General features: G+C 41.7%; 1 protein-coding gene across 5 annotated transcripts in view; it reads left to right on the forward strand.

Moving 5' to 3' along the window:
- The window catches only part of TRAPPC9 (trafficking protein particle complex subunit 9), a 633394-nt gene that overhangs the window by 138010 nt on the left and 479789 nt on the right, over positions 1–15595 (forward strand). For all 5 annotated transcript variants that reach the window (XM_060195954.1, XM_060195953.1, XM_060195955.1 and 2 more), the window contains one exon: positions 12028–12154. In XM_060195954.1, coding sequence (XP_060051937.1) covers positions 12028–12154 — 127 coding nt within the window. The remainder of the gene's footprint in view (positions 1–12027; positions 12155–15595) is intronic.

The following is a 15595-nucleotide window of genomic DNA, read 5'->3' on the forward strand; positions in this document are numbered from 1 at the left end:
TGACACTGGTATACAGTTTATATTCATGTTGTTAGTTTTTATTTTATTTTATTTTTATTTAAGAAAGGAGTAATTAACAAAACCATAGGGTAGGAGGGGTACAACTCCACACAATTCCCACCACCCAATCTCCATATCCCCCTCCCCTGATAGCTTTCCCATTCTCCATCCCTCTGGGAGCATGGACCCAGGGTCATTGTGGGTTGCAGAAGGTGGAAGGTCTGGCTTCTGTAATTGCTTCCCCGCTGAACATGGGCGTTGACTGGTCGGTCCATACTCCCAGTCTGCCTCTCTCTTCCCCTAGTAGGGTGTGTTTCTGGGGAAGCTGAGCTCGAGGACACATTGGTGGGGTCTTCAATCCAGGGAAGCCTGGCCAGCATCCTGATGGCATCTGGAACCTGGTGACTGAAAAGAGAGTTAACATACGAAGCCAAACAAATTGTTGAACAATCATGGACCCAAAGCTTGGATTAGTGGAGAGGAAGTGTTAGGGAGGTACTCACTGCAAACTCTAGTGTAATCCTGCTTTCAGGTATATATTTTGCAGTAGTTTATAGATACGTGTGAAGATATGCTCTCTCTCACAGAAACTGGTGTATATCTAGGTTTTGGGACTTTGTTAGAAAGTGAACTACCTGAGATGAAATTAGAGTATACTATAAAAGGAAAATCTCACCCGAGTAATGAAGCTGAAGGGTTGTCATTCCACATGTGAAGTCTCTGGATACAGTCTGAAGTGAAGCATGCTGAGGTGGCAGTCGTTGCGTTGGTTAGGTTGTGATTGGCGGATGCAATATTATTTGATATGGATTGGGAGAGGCATACGGGAAAGTGGGCCCTATCCATCGTTCCAGGACTGGGGGAAGTAGGAGCTCTATAGTGGAGATGTGAGGTTCCTGCTGTCTTAGGGTTCAAAAAGACAATCGATAGTTAATGTTATCATCACATTATTTGTTAATTGGGTTAACTTTGAAAAGTCCTTTTGTTATGGTTTGCTATACTGTTGGAGGCCAGCTAGAGCCTCCGAATTTTAACAACACTGTATAGTACCCAGTATCTTGTATATAGCTGTGCTATTGGATGCTTCTGATCTACTTGGTCTAGGCTTTTGAGAGAGTCCGCATATCAAATACACAACCTATATATTAAAAAGATTCAGTTTGTGTTTTGAAAAACTTTGAGACATACAATTGATTTTCCCCCTCTCAAATTAATTAACTAGTGATTTATATGTCTACATTTTGCTAGGAGTGTACATAAACACTACTAATCATTATGTAATGTCCTTGCCTATCTTTTATTAATTTATTTAATTTAAAATCTATCGTGTCTGAGATGAGAATGGCTGTTCCTGCCCTTTTTTGTGGTCCGTTAGCCTGTATGATAGTTTTCCATCCTTTCACTTAAAGTCTGTGTTTATCTTATTGTGACAGATGGGAATCTTGCAAGCAGCATATGGTTGGGTTATGTTTTCTGATCCATCCCCCCAACCTGTGCCTTTTGATGGGTGAGTTTAAGCCGTTGACGTTTATTGATATTATGGATTTAATGTATTGTAGTGCCATTGTTAAAAAAAAATTGTTTGCTCTGATATATTGCAAGTATTATAGTGATGTTCTTGTTTATAAGAGGTCTTTTAGAACCTCTTTTAGGGCCGGCTTGGTGATGGTTGCCTCCTTTAAATATTGTTTGTCTAAGAAGGTTTTAATCCCTCCATCTAGTTTGAATGAAAGTCTAGCAGGATATATTATCCTTGGTTGAAACCCTTTTTCATTCAGGGCTCGATAGATATCTTGCCACTCCCTTCTGGCTTTTAGAGTTTGAGTGGAGAAGTCTGCAGACAATCTTATGGGTTTTCCCTTGTATGTGACTTTTTGCTTCTCTCTTGCAGCCTTTAGGATCCTTCTTTATCCTTACTTCTTCTCATTGTGACTATGATGTGTCTTGGTGTCTTCAGGTCTGGGTTGATTCTGTTTGGTACTCTCTGGGCCTCTTGAATCTTGATGTCCTTTCTGTTATTCAGGTCTGGGAAGTTTTCTTCTATTATTTCTTCTAGGATGTTTGCTTCCCCTTCCTCTCTTTCTTCCTCTGGCAGGCCAATTATATGAATGTCACTTCTTTTGAGATCATCCCATATGTCTCTGTTGTTGTTTTCAGTGTGTCTCAATCTCTGTTTAAGCTCTTTCACCTCTTTCTTCGTTTTCTCTAGCTCATCCTCTGTCTGACTAATTCTGTTTTCTGCTTCTGTTAGTCTGCTTTCCCTTGCCTCAGTTTCTTTCTTCATTACAGCTATTTCAGCTTTCAGTTCTCTAATTGCCTCAAGATAATCAGTATTTTCCTTGGGGGTTTCAACTGTTGTTTCCCTAATACTGCCATTCCTTTCCTCCAGTGTTGTTTTCATTTCTGTGATTAATAAGTTTATTATTGCTTGCATAATTTTTTTATCTATGGTTACTTCTGGCTGATTTGTAGTTTCTTCTGGGCTCTTGTCTTCATTCATTGGAGTAGCAGTTTTATTTGTTTTTGATCTACCCATTTTTTTTTGATTTATGTGTTTCTTTATTTTTTTTTTATATGCTCTGTTGTTCCTCAGTTGTTGTGTCTTGAGTACAAGCAACACTGTACTAAATACCTTTATGATAATTGCACTCACCAACCTCAGGAATTACAGTAGCAACTGAAGCAAGTATTGAAGCAGTTTAATCATTACCAGTTAGCCAAACAAATTTTTCCAGTCTGTGAAAAAATAGTAACCAAATCCCAGTGAATAAGAAAGAGAAAAGAAAGAAGGGATAACAAGAATAGACAGTTATGTAAATCTACTATCCACTGTATAGTCTAGGGGTAACAAGAGGGGAAAGGGAACTAGAGCAGAGATACACACATAGAGAGTCCACTCTGAGTCAGATTTCTTCCCCAAAATAATTCACAAATTCAGAAAGGCAAAGAAGAAGGAAGGAAGAAGTGTATGACAAGATAAAAAAAAAAAAAAGAAAAAGAAAGAAGGGACAAGAGAGAGAAAAGGGAAAAGATAAGAAAAAGAGCTGTAATTAAAGAGCAGTGAAAGGAAAGGTTTTTTTTGTTACTTTATTTTTAATTTATTTTATTTTAATTTAATTTTTTTGATTAGCTAGGAGGGGGAGGGAGTCTATAGAGGAGGTAGAATTAAGGAGACAAGTTCCTCCCACAATAGATAAGATGCCCACTACCCTAGCACTGAAATATATGCTAAGAGTTAATTCTGATCAACCTAAAGGGGGGGAAGATATATGCCTTTATATAATATTAATAGTAAAATAGAGCAGGGTAAAAAGTAAAATAAAATAAAATAAAAACCCTGTCCCAGATTACCTCAAACCTTGTGATCAGAGGCAGCTGATTGTTAAGAATGAGAAAAAAAAACCCTCAGGACTAGACAAGGATAGCTGAAATAGACAGTTATGCAAATCTACTGTCCACTGTATATTCTAGGGGTGGCTAAAGGAGGAAGGGAAGTTGAGCAGAGACACTCACAGTGGAGTCCACACTGAGTCAGAATTCTTCCCCAAATAATTCCCAGATGTGTATCAGTGAATTCAAAAAAGCACACTGTTTGGTGGTGTGGGTTCTAGGGGCTGTGGCTTTGGAAGCTGTAGGATTAAGGAAGAAAGGATGACAAGAATGAGGAAAAGAAAAAAAAAGAGAGAAAAAAGAAAAAGATAAGAAAAAGAACAGTCATAAAAGAGCAGTGAAAGGAAAGGTTTTTTTAAAAAAATTTATTTATCTTTATTTAATTAGCTATGCGGGGTGAGGTGTGTGTGGGGGCTTGGCTACTTAGAAGAAAAAAGGCCAGAGGTTTCAGAAGGGTATAGACTTAGAATGAATGATACTCCCTGGTGGGACAGGAATTTGGTAAAGAAAGAGGCTCCTAGCAGGGGAGCCTGCTAGGAGCTGGTCCCCAGGGACTGGTTATGGGGGGGGGGGCAAAGGGGAGGAGGTATGCTTAAAAATTAAAAGGAAAAAAATTTTTCCCCCTTTTTTCCTACTCTAATTCTTAACCCAAATTAAGTTATAGTCACCTCCGTGGTGTCACCGCTAGGACCCCTTATTGACTGGCCTACTAAAGGCAGAAAATCCTACTGTTTCCAGGAGATGTGGTCAGAGCTCAAGCCACTAGCAGCTTCTCAGTCCGCCATCTTCCGGGAACCCCCATGTTGTTAGTTTTTTAAAAGCAATTGAAATAATTTAGGAAGCAATTGTTCTCTACATTAGGGATATAGAAAATAACCAAGGAGATAGTTACTTACTTTAGAGAATCACCAAGGATTATTCTTTTGTCCAGTTTAAAACACTTTTGAGTTTCCATAGAGGGCAAAGGATTGACTGTTGCAACTTTCTGATACGTTTATTTAATTTGGACTCATTATACTACATGTGTGATATCTCCATGTTTTAGGACATTTGAAATTGTATTCTGGTTTGGACCAGAAAACAGCAGGGTTTTTTTTTTTTTTGTGCTATTCATTTTTATTGTTACGATGCACATCAAATATTTGAATCAATGCAGGTTAAAGATGTGCACCAACTGAACACTACCATAACCACTTTTTAAAAAATTTATTTATAAATAGGAAACACTGACAGAAACCATAAGATAATGTATACCAGCTAGGTGTTCCTATTTAACTTGTCATTATAACAAGCTGAGAAGAAGTAAACATGGTAATATTTCCATTTGCTTGTCTGCTGCTAGGTCCAGATATTGATTTCTCTATTTGCATTGTCTTGTCTTTTCTTTTTAGAATTCCTATTTGTTTCCCTTTTGTAAATGTACTTTATCTTGTTATTGTTGTTAAAAAGCAATATTAGTTATTTTTTTGAAGTTTGTGTTTGATGACACCAAACCTTGGGTCACTTCTGGACCTGCTTTTATTTATGTGTTTTTAATAGGTCCTATTAGTTAATATGCCTGGTCATTGTAAAATTCATTGTTGGATGTTACTTGGGAAGCTGCCAAGGCTCTTTTTGACAATACCTTCTTTAAAGGATTTTTATTCTCTTCTGACAGCTAGCAGGAGGGTAAATTGTATCCATCTGTTAAGGCACCAAACTAGCTTGAGGCTCTTGACGGCATATGTTGTGTGGCACTTGATAACCTGAGATATTTTTTGGGCTCCCTTCTCCTGAGTGGGGTCCAAACTTCTATGTTTTGCGCTCGTGTGCTGTAAGACTACTGAGAATCCCACACTACTTTGGCTGTGTGATTTTAAAACTTTTAAAATTATTTGTGATGTTTTAGTATCAAGATTATGCTTGCTTCATGACAGATTGAAAAGTAAACTCTTTTTTGTTTGCTGACTTTATATAAGACTGCTATTCTTTGCTTGTTTCTTTCTGTCTTTCTTTCTTTTCTTTTCTTTTTTTTTTTTTTTGGTCATTACCAGGGCGTTACTGCTCTGGATTGACTTTTTCATACATAGAGAGGTAGAGAAACAGGGACAGAGGGAGAGAGGGACAGACACTGTGGTGGGTGGGAGCCAGGCTGAATCTGGGGCCTGTATGTGACAAAGTAGGCACACTATCCGAATGACCTATCTTGTTGGCTTAACTGATATTATTTATTCCTAAATGTTTAATAGAATTTACCAGCGAAACCATCTGGGATAGGAGTGTTTTAAGGGAGATGTTTTATTGCTGTTTCAATTTATTTCATCAATACAAGGATAGTAAGCTAGTCATTTTTTCTCGCCACTTTATATTATGCCACCTTCCCACCCCCAAAAGGAATTTGTCTCTTTCATCTCAAGTGTCAAATGGTAATTTATAAGATCCTCTTATTATTGGCTTAATGTATCCCCTCTTTTTATTCCCGATATCAGTGATTTATTTTTATTTTTATTATTATTTTTTTTTTTATCAGTTTTGCTTAGGGGTTCTTTTTCAGAACCAACTTTTGACTTGGTTGGTTTTTTTTTTTTTTCAATGACTGTCTGTTTTCTCTTTTACTGATTATTTCCTTTCCAGTTACTAGAGGTTAACTCTGATTTATTTTTTCCTAGCTTTTACAATGGAAACTTAGTTTATTTTGGATCTTCAGCATGTAACATTGTAACTGTCCCGTTAAAAACTGTTTCAGGCTCATCTCACAGTTGTGTATTTATTGCCATTTATTTATACCTGTTTAAGTTTTTTCCCTTTGAAATCTTTTTTGGACCTATGTGTGCATTGCTTAATTTTTCAGGTACTTAGAACCTTCGTAGATGTACTGTCGTTCTTGCTTTCTGTTTGAATAGTGTGCGAAATCACTCTGGTGGTTTGTCAGTCTGTTTAGATTTCTTGAGACTTGTTTCCTCTTGCTCAGAGAGCGTTCTGTCCTGATGAATTAATTGGTCATGAGCAGTTGAGAAGTATTTGTGTTTTGCAGTTGATGACCACAGTGTTGTATAAATGTCACTTAGGAGACTTTGTTTGATAATTTGTTAAATCTTCTGTATCCTTACTGATTGTCTACTTCTTTTAATTATTTTAACAAAGGGGTTTTCAAGTATCTGACTGTAGGAAAGTTGTGAATATTTTTATCCCTTTAGTTCCATTAAGCTTTACTTCTCGTATCTTGAAGCTCAGTCATCCAGCACATACACATTTCATGCTGCTGTATCTTTCTGATGAATTGGCTCTTTGCGCTACTGTGAAATGCACCTATTTATCCTGCTTACACTGAAATCTTTGTCTGATATTAATAATGCCACACCAGATTTATTGTGTTTATTTGTTGTGCTTGTGTAGTATAGTATACCTTCCCCTCATCTTTTTACTTTATCCCCGTGTCTTGATACTGAAAGGCTGTCTCCCCAGGGTGTAAAATGAGTGGTTTTGCTTTCTGCCCAGTCTTGCATGGATGAACTTATGTCCACCATCTTGATATTTGTCGTTTCAGTTTTGTTCTTTTGTTCTGCCCTTATTTGCAAGAAGAAAATATTTCTTGTATTCTGTTTTATCTTCTTCACTGATTTTTTTTAAAAAGCTAAATCTTTATTGATTTTAATGACTTCCTCTACAGATCTCTAGTTAAATGCTGACTCTAGAGATTACAGTACCTATCTTTTAACACAGTCTTCCTTGAATTATTATTATATTACACCCCCACTATAGTCAGTGTAGGGAAGAACATTGGAGAGTAAAATAAATAGCATTTAACCTTAGGGGGAAAAAATCATCTATTCCTTCTGTCAAATCTCAGCATCAGGCCTTTGCTAGTCTCACCAGTAGTCAGCTTGAAAAATGTAGGCATTGGCTTAGCTTATTTAAAGTTGTTACCTGTGCTTCTGGTATTGGGAGAAGGCTCAGGGCTGCAGGGCTAGAGAGACTCCTCTGCTTACATCCAGCTGCTAGCTTTCCTGTCACAGGCCCTCCCCTTGCTGCTTCATCCTGATCTTGGGTTTGTGGGCTCAAGGGAATTCTCTTTTTTTTTTGTGCATATTATTATTTTTGTGTATATTATTAGTGATTTAATAGAGATATACAACCCACCATAAAAGTTCTGTGAGTTGTCCCCATCCCCTCAAAGCCTTAGAGATAGGTTGGATACATGTCCCCCTGCAAGTTCATGTATTTCAGCTCTCTCTTTTTTTCCTTCTTCATCTTCCCCTTTCCCTTTCCCTTCCCCATCCCCTTCCCCTTCCCCATCTCCTTCCCTATCCCCTTCCCCATCCCCTTCCCCTTCCCTATCCCCATCCCCTTCCCCTCCCCTATCCCCATCCCCTTCCCCTCCCCTTCCCCTTCCCCATCCCCATCCCCTTCCCCTCCCCTATCCCCTTCCCCATCCCCTTCCCCATCCCCTTCCCCATCCCCTTCCCTATCCCCTTCCCCATCCCCTTCCCCATCCCCTTCCCCTTCCCCATCCCCTTCCCCTTCCCCATCCCCTTCCCCTTCCCCATCCCCTTCCCCTTCCCCATCCCCTTCCCCTTCCCATCCCCTTCCCCTTCCCCATCCCCATCCCCATCCCCTTCCCCATCCCCATCCCCTTCCCCTTCCCCATCCCATCCCCTTCCCCTTTCCCATCCCATCCCTTTCCCTATCCCCTTCCCCATCCCTTTCCCCTTCCCCATCCCCTTCCCCACCCCCTTCCCCTTCTCCTTCTCCTCCTTCTTCTTCTCCTCCTCCTTCTTCCTCTTCCTCCTCCTCCTCCTCCTCCTCCTCCTCCTCCTCCTCCTCCTCCTCCAGGGTTATTGCTGGGGCTTGGTGCCTGCACTATGAATCCACTGCTCCTGGAGGCTATTTTTTCCTTTTTGTTGCCCTTGTTGTTTATCGTCATTGTTGTTGGATAGGACAGAGAGAAATCGAGAGAGGAGGGGAAGATAGAGAGGGGGAGAGAAAGACACCTGCAGACCTGCTTCGCCATTTGTGAAGAGACCACCCTGCAGGTGGGGAGCTGGGGGCTCGAACCGGGATCCTTACATCAGTCCTTGCGCTTTGAGTCATGTGCATTGGTTCTTGTGCCTTGAGCTATGTGTGCTTAACCCGCTGTGCTGCTACTCAGCCCCCTATTTCAGTTCTCTGTATTCCCCATATGAATGAAACCATCTAGTAGTTGTCTTTGACTTCTTATTTATTTCACTAAACATAATCACCACAGCTCTATTCATTTTGCCCCCAAAGACATTATATCAACCATTCAAATTGCAGAGGAGTTTTTATTTCACGGAGCACGTGTCCTATAACTTCCCCATCTAGTCATCTATGATGGGCATTTAGGTTGCTTGCATATTTTAGTTGCTGCATATAGTACAGGTGTGAACGTGGCGGTACTTATGTCTCTTTGGATTAGTATTTTCATATCCTTTGAGTAAATGCCTAAGAATAATACTGCTGGAGCACAAGGTATCTCCATTTTTGTTTGAGAACTCTCCATAATGTTTCCCAAAGAGACCATACCAGTTTGCATTTATGGGGGAATTCTCTTTGATCTCAAACCTCATTCTAGGCTTTCTGAAATGTTAAGATCCCTGGCCCCGCCCTGCCCCTGCTGCTAGAGACAGCTGCCTTGCCCTCCTTGAGGATCACCCTGAGTTTTGCTCTGCTCCTGATCTTGGTGGCTTTGACTTTAGAGGAAGGGGAGACCATTCCTGCTCAGCCAAGGACGCCCTCAGCTCACCTGCCCTTCCCAGACTTCGTGTGCGGCTGCCTCCACCTGATGAAGGTCCTGAGTGCTGGAGGGAGGTGACTCATTCAGCTCTGTGTTCTCTCACCTGCAGTGCACCGTCCCTCCCACTTGCTGGGTGACTGGCCTCCTTTGGCTTGATTTCACCGCCGCCACCCATGTGCAGTTGTGAAAGTTTTTCTCTTTTCTCTTTCCTTTCCCCGTTGTCACAGTAATAACCCTGTTCTTCTGCTGCTTTGAGGAATGAGGAAAGGGAGTCTCTCCTCTCCCCTCTCCCCGGAAGGGCTTACCTCTTTTAGGAATTCTGTTCATGTACCTTCCTTTGCATTTTTCAGCTTTTTGGTAGACTGTTATTTTGCTTTACATTAATTTTAATTTGTGTATTTATTTCTGTTCCCCCAACCCGCTAGGGTCTTGTGCCTGTAGGATTCCATTCTCCTGGTGGACCTTATTTTTTAATTTTTATTTAGTACTATTTAAAAGTTTTTATTGCCAGCAGGGTTGCAGCTGGGGCTTAATGCCTACACAATGATGTTACTGCTCCCGGTGGCCATGATTTTCTTTTATAGAGACAGAGAAAAGGAGCGGGCAGGGCGACAGAAAGGGAGAGACATCTGCAGTACTGTTCCACCACTGATGAAGCTTCCTCCCTGCAGGTGGGGGCTGTAGGTTTGAACTCAGGTTCATTTATTTATTTACTTACGTATCCTGCCTTTTAACTTCATACAGAAAGAAACAGAGAGGGGAGAGAGTGAAAGAGAAGGAAGGATACCGCAGCACCACTCCACTGCTCATGGTCATGTGCTGTCAGGGGCTCGAACCTGGGTCCTCGTGCCTGGTATAGTGTATGCTGAAGTCAGTGAGTGAATTCCAGGTCCTTTACTTATTTTGACTGAAGTAGTGTTGGTTCATAGTATTTAATAGGTTTCAGGTGCACAGCATCTCCCTGGTTGTCCTCATTATGTATCCTTGTCTGTTGAAATGCCACTCATAGCAAAGCCACATAATAGACTCTGGCTCCTTTCCCTTCCGCGGTAACCTTGAAAGAAGCATTAAGCATCACAGAGAGATTATAGCCCATCTTCACTTTAGCAGGGCTTAACTGAGAGCATGGTGTGATTCACCTTCCTAAGACACCAATACCCTGTGTGCTCTGCCTTGCATTGGCAGACCAGGTCACCCACATGCCATTACCAGGAAGGAGTCCTTCTAGTGGAAGAAACCTCCTACACAGGATTGATTATCTAAAGAACTTTGTACATGCGATAGGCTTTGAATGTTTTGCATTCAAAATTAATTCTGGTTCCTTTTCTGCCTTCCTACTCCTGAAAGGATGTGGCACAGACAGGAGGTTTCTATGCAGGTGGTTTCTCTGGATACAGGAGCCACAGGCCTCTCTCTCTAAGGTATTTCTTAGCTGCCGTTGGTGGCCACCCATACTGACACTGACCTTGGTCTCACTTTGCACCCATGTCCCTGCTCTCTGTTACCTTCTCTAATGTCTTTAGTGACTATGTGATGAAGATGCTTGTTACCCTGTTTCTGCCCTCAGTACTATTTCTTTTTTAAAAGATTTATATTACATATGAAAGACAGAGTTTCACACAAAGCAGAGAAAGAGGGAGAAGCCAAAGTGCTATGCTGGTATGTGCTATGTCAGAGACCAAAGTGGCAGCCTCCTGCAGGTCCAAGGTTCTACCAGTTGAGCTATTTCCCCAGCCACATCAGTGCTCATTTCTGCTGGTCTGCTTTATAACACATCCTCTCATTTTACCCTTGGAAAGAAAGGTAGTCAACAAGAAACGACACTCAGAATGGAAGAATGGCTTCCTCACGGCAGCCATCTTGTCTATCTTCATGTACCAGGCCCACCCCAAATCAGTCATCACTGTTGTCTTCCATTCTCCTCCCTATCTGCTAGTGAAGCAGGTACCAGATGAACTCCACTCCTTTACCCACACCTTCCTCCGTTCCTTACTTTTCTTAATTCCCCCCAGCGGGTGGAGGGTCAACTGCAGGATTTTGAGAAGCTGTTCAGTTCATTGAGTCTCTGTTTTCTTTCTCTCTTATAAAATGCTTGTGATGATGCCTGCTGTCTTTTTTAACTTTTCCTGCTGTCTCGCGTTAGGATGAGTTTTAGTGAAAATGCTCTTGAGCTCCAGAGCACTTTGGAGTTGCAGTCCGTGAGCTTGTACCTAGATGATGCCGTAGACAGTAAACAGATAGCACTTATATGACTCACATGACCCGTGTCCTGTTCTCCTACCTCCCAGAGTATGCCATGGGGTGGGTGAAGAAAAACACTCTGCTATCTGACAAAGCTTCATTTTTTTTCCTCTGAAAAGTTGACTTGTAATTTCCTTAAATATCTGTTGTACAAATTGACTATGAACTCAGGGTCAGGACCTGGCATTTTGCTTGGTACCCAGTGTTTGCCACAAAATATTTGCCAAGTAATAAAATGTACTGATTCTCTAGTCCTGCCTGCCTTGCCGACTGACTTTCTTAGAATTTGGTGGAGAACTGACTCCGTTGGAAAATGGAAACTCTTAAGAGGACAGTGACTTAATAATCTTTTTCTCCATAGGGTTTTCAGTGGAGTAATTGCTAGTGATTATTTAAATATATAAAGCTTCTGTTTTCTCTCTGTCTCTTGTGCCTGCTGCTTCTTTATTTCTATTAGGAGATTGGACCATCAGGGATGGGTTGAGGTCTTTTTGCTAAACACCAGCCAACCAGCCAATCAGCCAATCAGCCAGTCAACCAACCAACCAACCAACCAACCAACCAACCAACCAACCAACCAACCAACCGACCAGCCCCTAAAGCCACCTCCCTCTCCACTTTTGTTTGCAGCACTTTTATTTTATCTTTACTTTTTTCTTCAGAGAAGAAAGATGTGACTCAAAGCCTGGAGAGCTACACCTCCAAATGTCCTGGGACGATGGAAGTAATTACTCTCCCGGATGGCCTCACGCTGCCTCCCGTGCCCTTCACCAAATTGCCCATTGTCAGGTAAGACTGGTGACACTCCAGATTGTTTTCATATCACTTGAACAGGGACCTTTATAGAGGTTTTCATTTTTTATATTTATTTATTTATTTATTTATTTATTTATTTATTTATTTTCTCTTTTGCTGCCCTTGTTGTTTTATTGTTATAGTTGTTGTTGTTATTGATGTCGTTGTTGTTGGACAGGACAGAGAGAAATGAAGAGAGGAGGGGAAGACAGAGAGGGGGAGAGAAAGATAAACACTTGCAGACCTGCTTCACCACCTGTGAAATGACTCCCTTGCAGGTGTGTAGCCAGGGGCTCGAACCGGGATCCTTACGCCGGTCCTTGCGCTTCGCGCCATGTGCACTTAGCCTGCCTGCGCTACTGCCCAACTCCGAGGTTTTCATTTTTGATCAACTTTGTGTTATATCTGGGTTGTGATCTCATTCAATCTTGACAGCAGTCCTGTGGAGTTAGGTAAATATATATAGATGTCCAGTGGAGAAACAATTACAGAAGCCAGAACTCCCACCTTCTGCACCCCATAAGGAATTTTGGTCCATACTCCCAGATGGGGAGAAGTGATAAGGGGAAGATGACCAGAGGGCTCTGAACTCCAACTCCATCAGGACCCAGAGAGAAAAGAGGAGAAAAGAAAAACACCTGGAAGTAGTAACAGGCATAGCTATGACTTAGAAAGTATGAGAATGCTGGGCCATAGGAGAAAAATAGTCAAATATATATAAATAATACAGTTATAGAAATAATAGCTTATGTCTGTGGCCTTGGGAGAACTACTGCAGTTTCCAGTGGAGGGAATGGGGATGAAGAGCTCTGGTGGTGGTAACGGTATGGAATTATACCCCTGTTGTCTTACAATTTTCTAAGTCAAGATTAAATCATGAAAAAGAGTATATATATATTTCCATATATATATATATATATATGGAAAACCCAGGCTGCTGTAGTCAGTGTGCCATCAGATGGCAGAGCCAGATCCAACTCCATGTCTGTCTGGCCCCAAAGCTGTGCTGTGTCCTCTGTGCCAGAACCCAGCAGACCTGACCTTGCCACTCTTGTCTCGCTAGTCCTCACTTAGTGACCTACTCTCTCGTGACTGATGAATGGATATGGTGGGATGTACAGTAACTCTGGTTATGGAGAATGGTGGTGGCTCAGCTTCAAGCATCTCCTCTCACATTGCCTCTCTATTTCAGCCTCATTCCTGAGGCTGGCTGGTGTACACTTACTTCTCAGTTATATATTTGCTCTTTATAGTGCAGCCCAAAGTACAGTTTATTTCCTCAGTTTTTATTATGGTAGAGTATACAACACACTCCCAAAAACCATTTAAAATATATTTTAAATCTTATAAATGATGCAAAAGTGACATCAAACTATCTAGAGATGGTTGACAAGCCGTTTACCACAGTACAATGAGTTATGCCTGAAATCCTGATAAGGAGTGGCTCCTCATTTATTGACCAATTCATCTGTCACTGAGGTTTCAGGAAAGGACATGGCCATTCAGTGAAGATTACTTGTACTTAGAAGCTTTCCACTGCTTCTTATGCTCTTTGGCTGTGTCTGCTTCATAGATGTATGACAAGCACTGCCCTCGCCTGGGACCTCCACTCACACTGTCTGACCTGAAATTCGTCTTCTTTTCTCAAAACTTTTCCTCTGTTGAGTGCATGCTCTTCTTTTGGACTTAATTCAAGTTCAGGTTTAGGAAAGCTGTCCTGAAACTCCCTGGGACCCTTCCCATGTTGAAAGAGTCTGCCAGGCTCCACTGCATCTGGTGCTCATCCTCTCCTGGTGTTTCTCTCTGTGCACAGTCTATGGGTCCCTTCTGTATGGTCATCTGTCTTCACGATTTGCAGACTGTAGAGCAGAGTCTCTGTGGTACAGGCAAATCGAGCATTTGAAAAAGATGTCTGAGCTCATCCATTAGAAGTGCTGTAACTTTAGGAAATCACGTGATTGAAATGCCAAGTGTGTTAGAGATTGCTGGCCTGATTACTGTCTTCTGAGGTTGCTGGACATTGCTGGACTGTGGGAGGGGCCAACTTCATCAGATGAACAAGCCACTTACTCCCCTGGGCATCAGTTTGCTTATCAAAAAGCAAGAAAGAAATAAAACACACAACATCAGGTTATTAGGGGAATGCAATGAAATAACATAGAAAAGTGTGAGCTACACTGTGCTTAAAAGATGATGAATTTTTCTTTCTCCCTGCATTTCCTTGCAGATAGGTCTGGTGTTTCCAAGTGATTTTGCTGTCAAAATGAGAACAGAGTGTATGTTCCTGAGAAATAGGAGCAGAAAGGGCTGTTGTGCCCAAACATGCCTGGCAGGCTACCTAACTTTTAAGAGGATCCCTGATGGGCAGGCACAGAGCAGTCCTTCCCAGGACTAGCAAGCTGAAGTGCCTGAAAGGCAAGACCCGAAAAGGTGTTTCTGGCATTTCTCAGAGCAGTCTGTAGGCCTTGAACTGGGAGCCTGAGGAAGGTGTGGGCCTTCTGCTGTACATGCTGTTCTTCATTCTGATACACACTGGAGAGGATAGTGTTTATGCTGGCTCTTGCTGTGAGCGCAACAAAAAGTGGAATGTGTTTGATCTGTCATCAGGGACATTAGGAAATAACTCATGTTTTAAAAACATTAAAGACTAGGAAGGATTTTCATAATAATTTTTTCATCAGCAGTGTGGCCTGGGTCATTCTGTTTTTAGACTAATTTTAAAAAGATTTACTTATTTATTTATTTTTAAGAGGGAGAGGGAGAGAGAGATAGGGACACACACACACACACACACACACACACACACACACACACACACACACACACACACACACACAGACAAGAAGAGAGACCGAAGCAGAGAGAGGAGGCCAGAGTACCACTCTGGCATATATATGCAGCACCAGGTGTCAAGACTCAAAACCCTCTGCTTGTAAGTCTAGTGTTTTACCCACTATACAACCTCCCAGGACGGCTGGCACATTCTTAGTCTAGATAGGCACATGTAACAGAATATCCTGAACCTAAGGAACATTCTAGGGTTTTGATGATGCCCCTGTAGATCCAGGCTTTCAGGCCTCTTATCAGTAGAGACGGGGAAAGCTGGTCCTGTAGGATGTTGGGACTGAGGAAGAATAGTGCTTGTTCTCATGGAGAAACCAGAAGTGGGGCAGGCAGGACCATCAAGGTAGCCCTGGACTGAAGGTAGAGCCCTTGGGTTTCTTCTTCACTAGCATATGACCTTGGAACTTGACCTTGGTGAGCCTCTGTGAGCACAATGCCTGTCACAGAGCAGACACCCAGGATGTCTCAGTTCTCTAGGACACATTTTACAACTAGATTTTCAAGCAGCGCCTTGACTAGAAATAGACTATATTAACATTTAAATTTCTTAGCTGTCTAAAGATATTATATGAAACAGACTGTGTAAGAGAA

The sequence above is a fragment of the Erinaceus europaeus genome, chromosome 8 (assembly GCF_950295315.1).
Source record: "Erinaceus europaeus chromosome 8, mEriEur2.1, whole genome shotgun sequence".
In the NCBI taxonomy this organism is placed as follows: Eukaryota; Metazoa; Chordata; class Mammalia; order Eulipotyphla; family Erinaceidae; genus Erinaceus; species Erinaceus europaeus.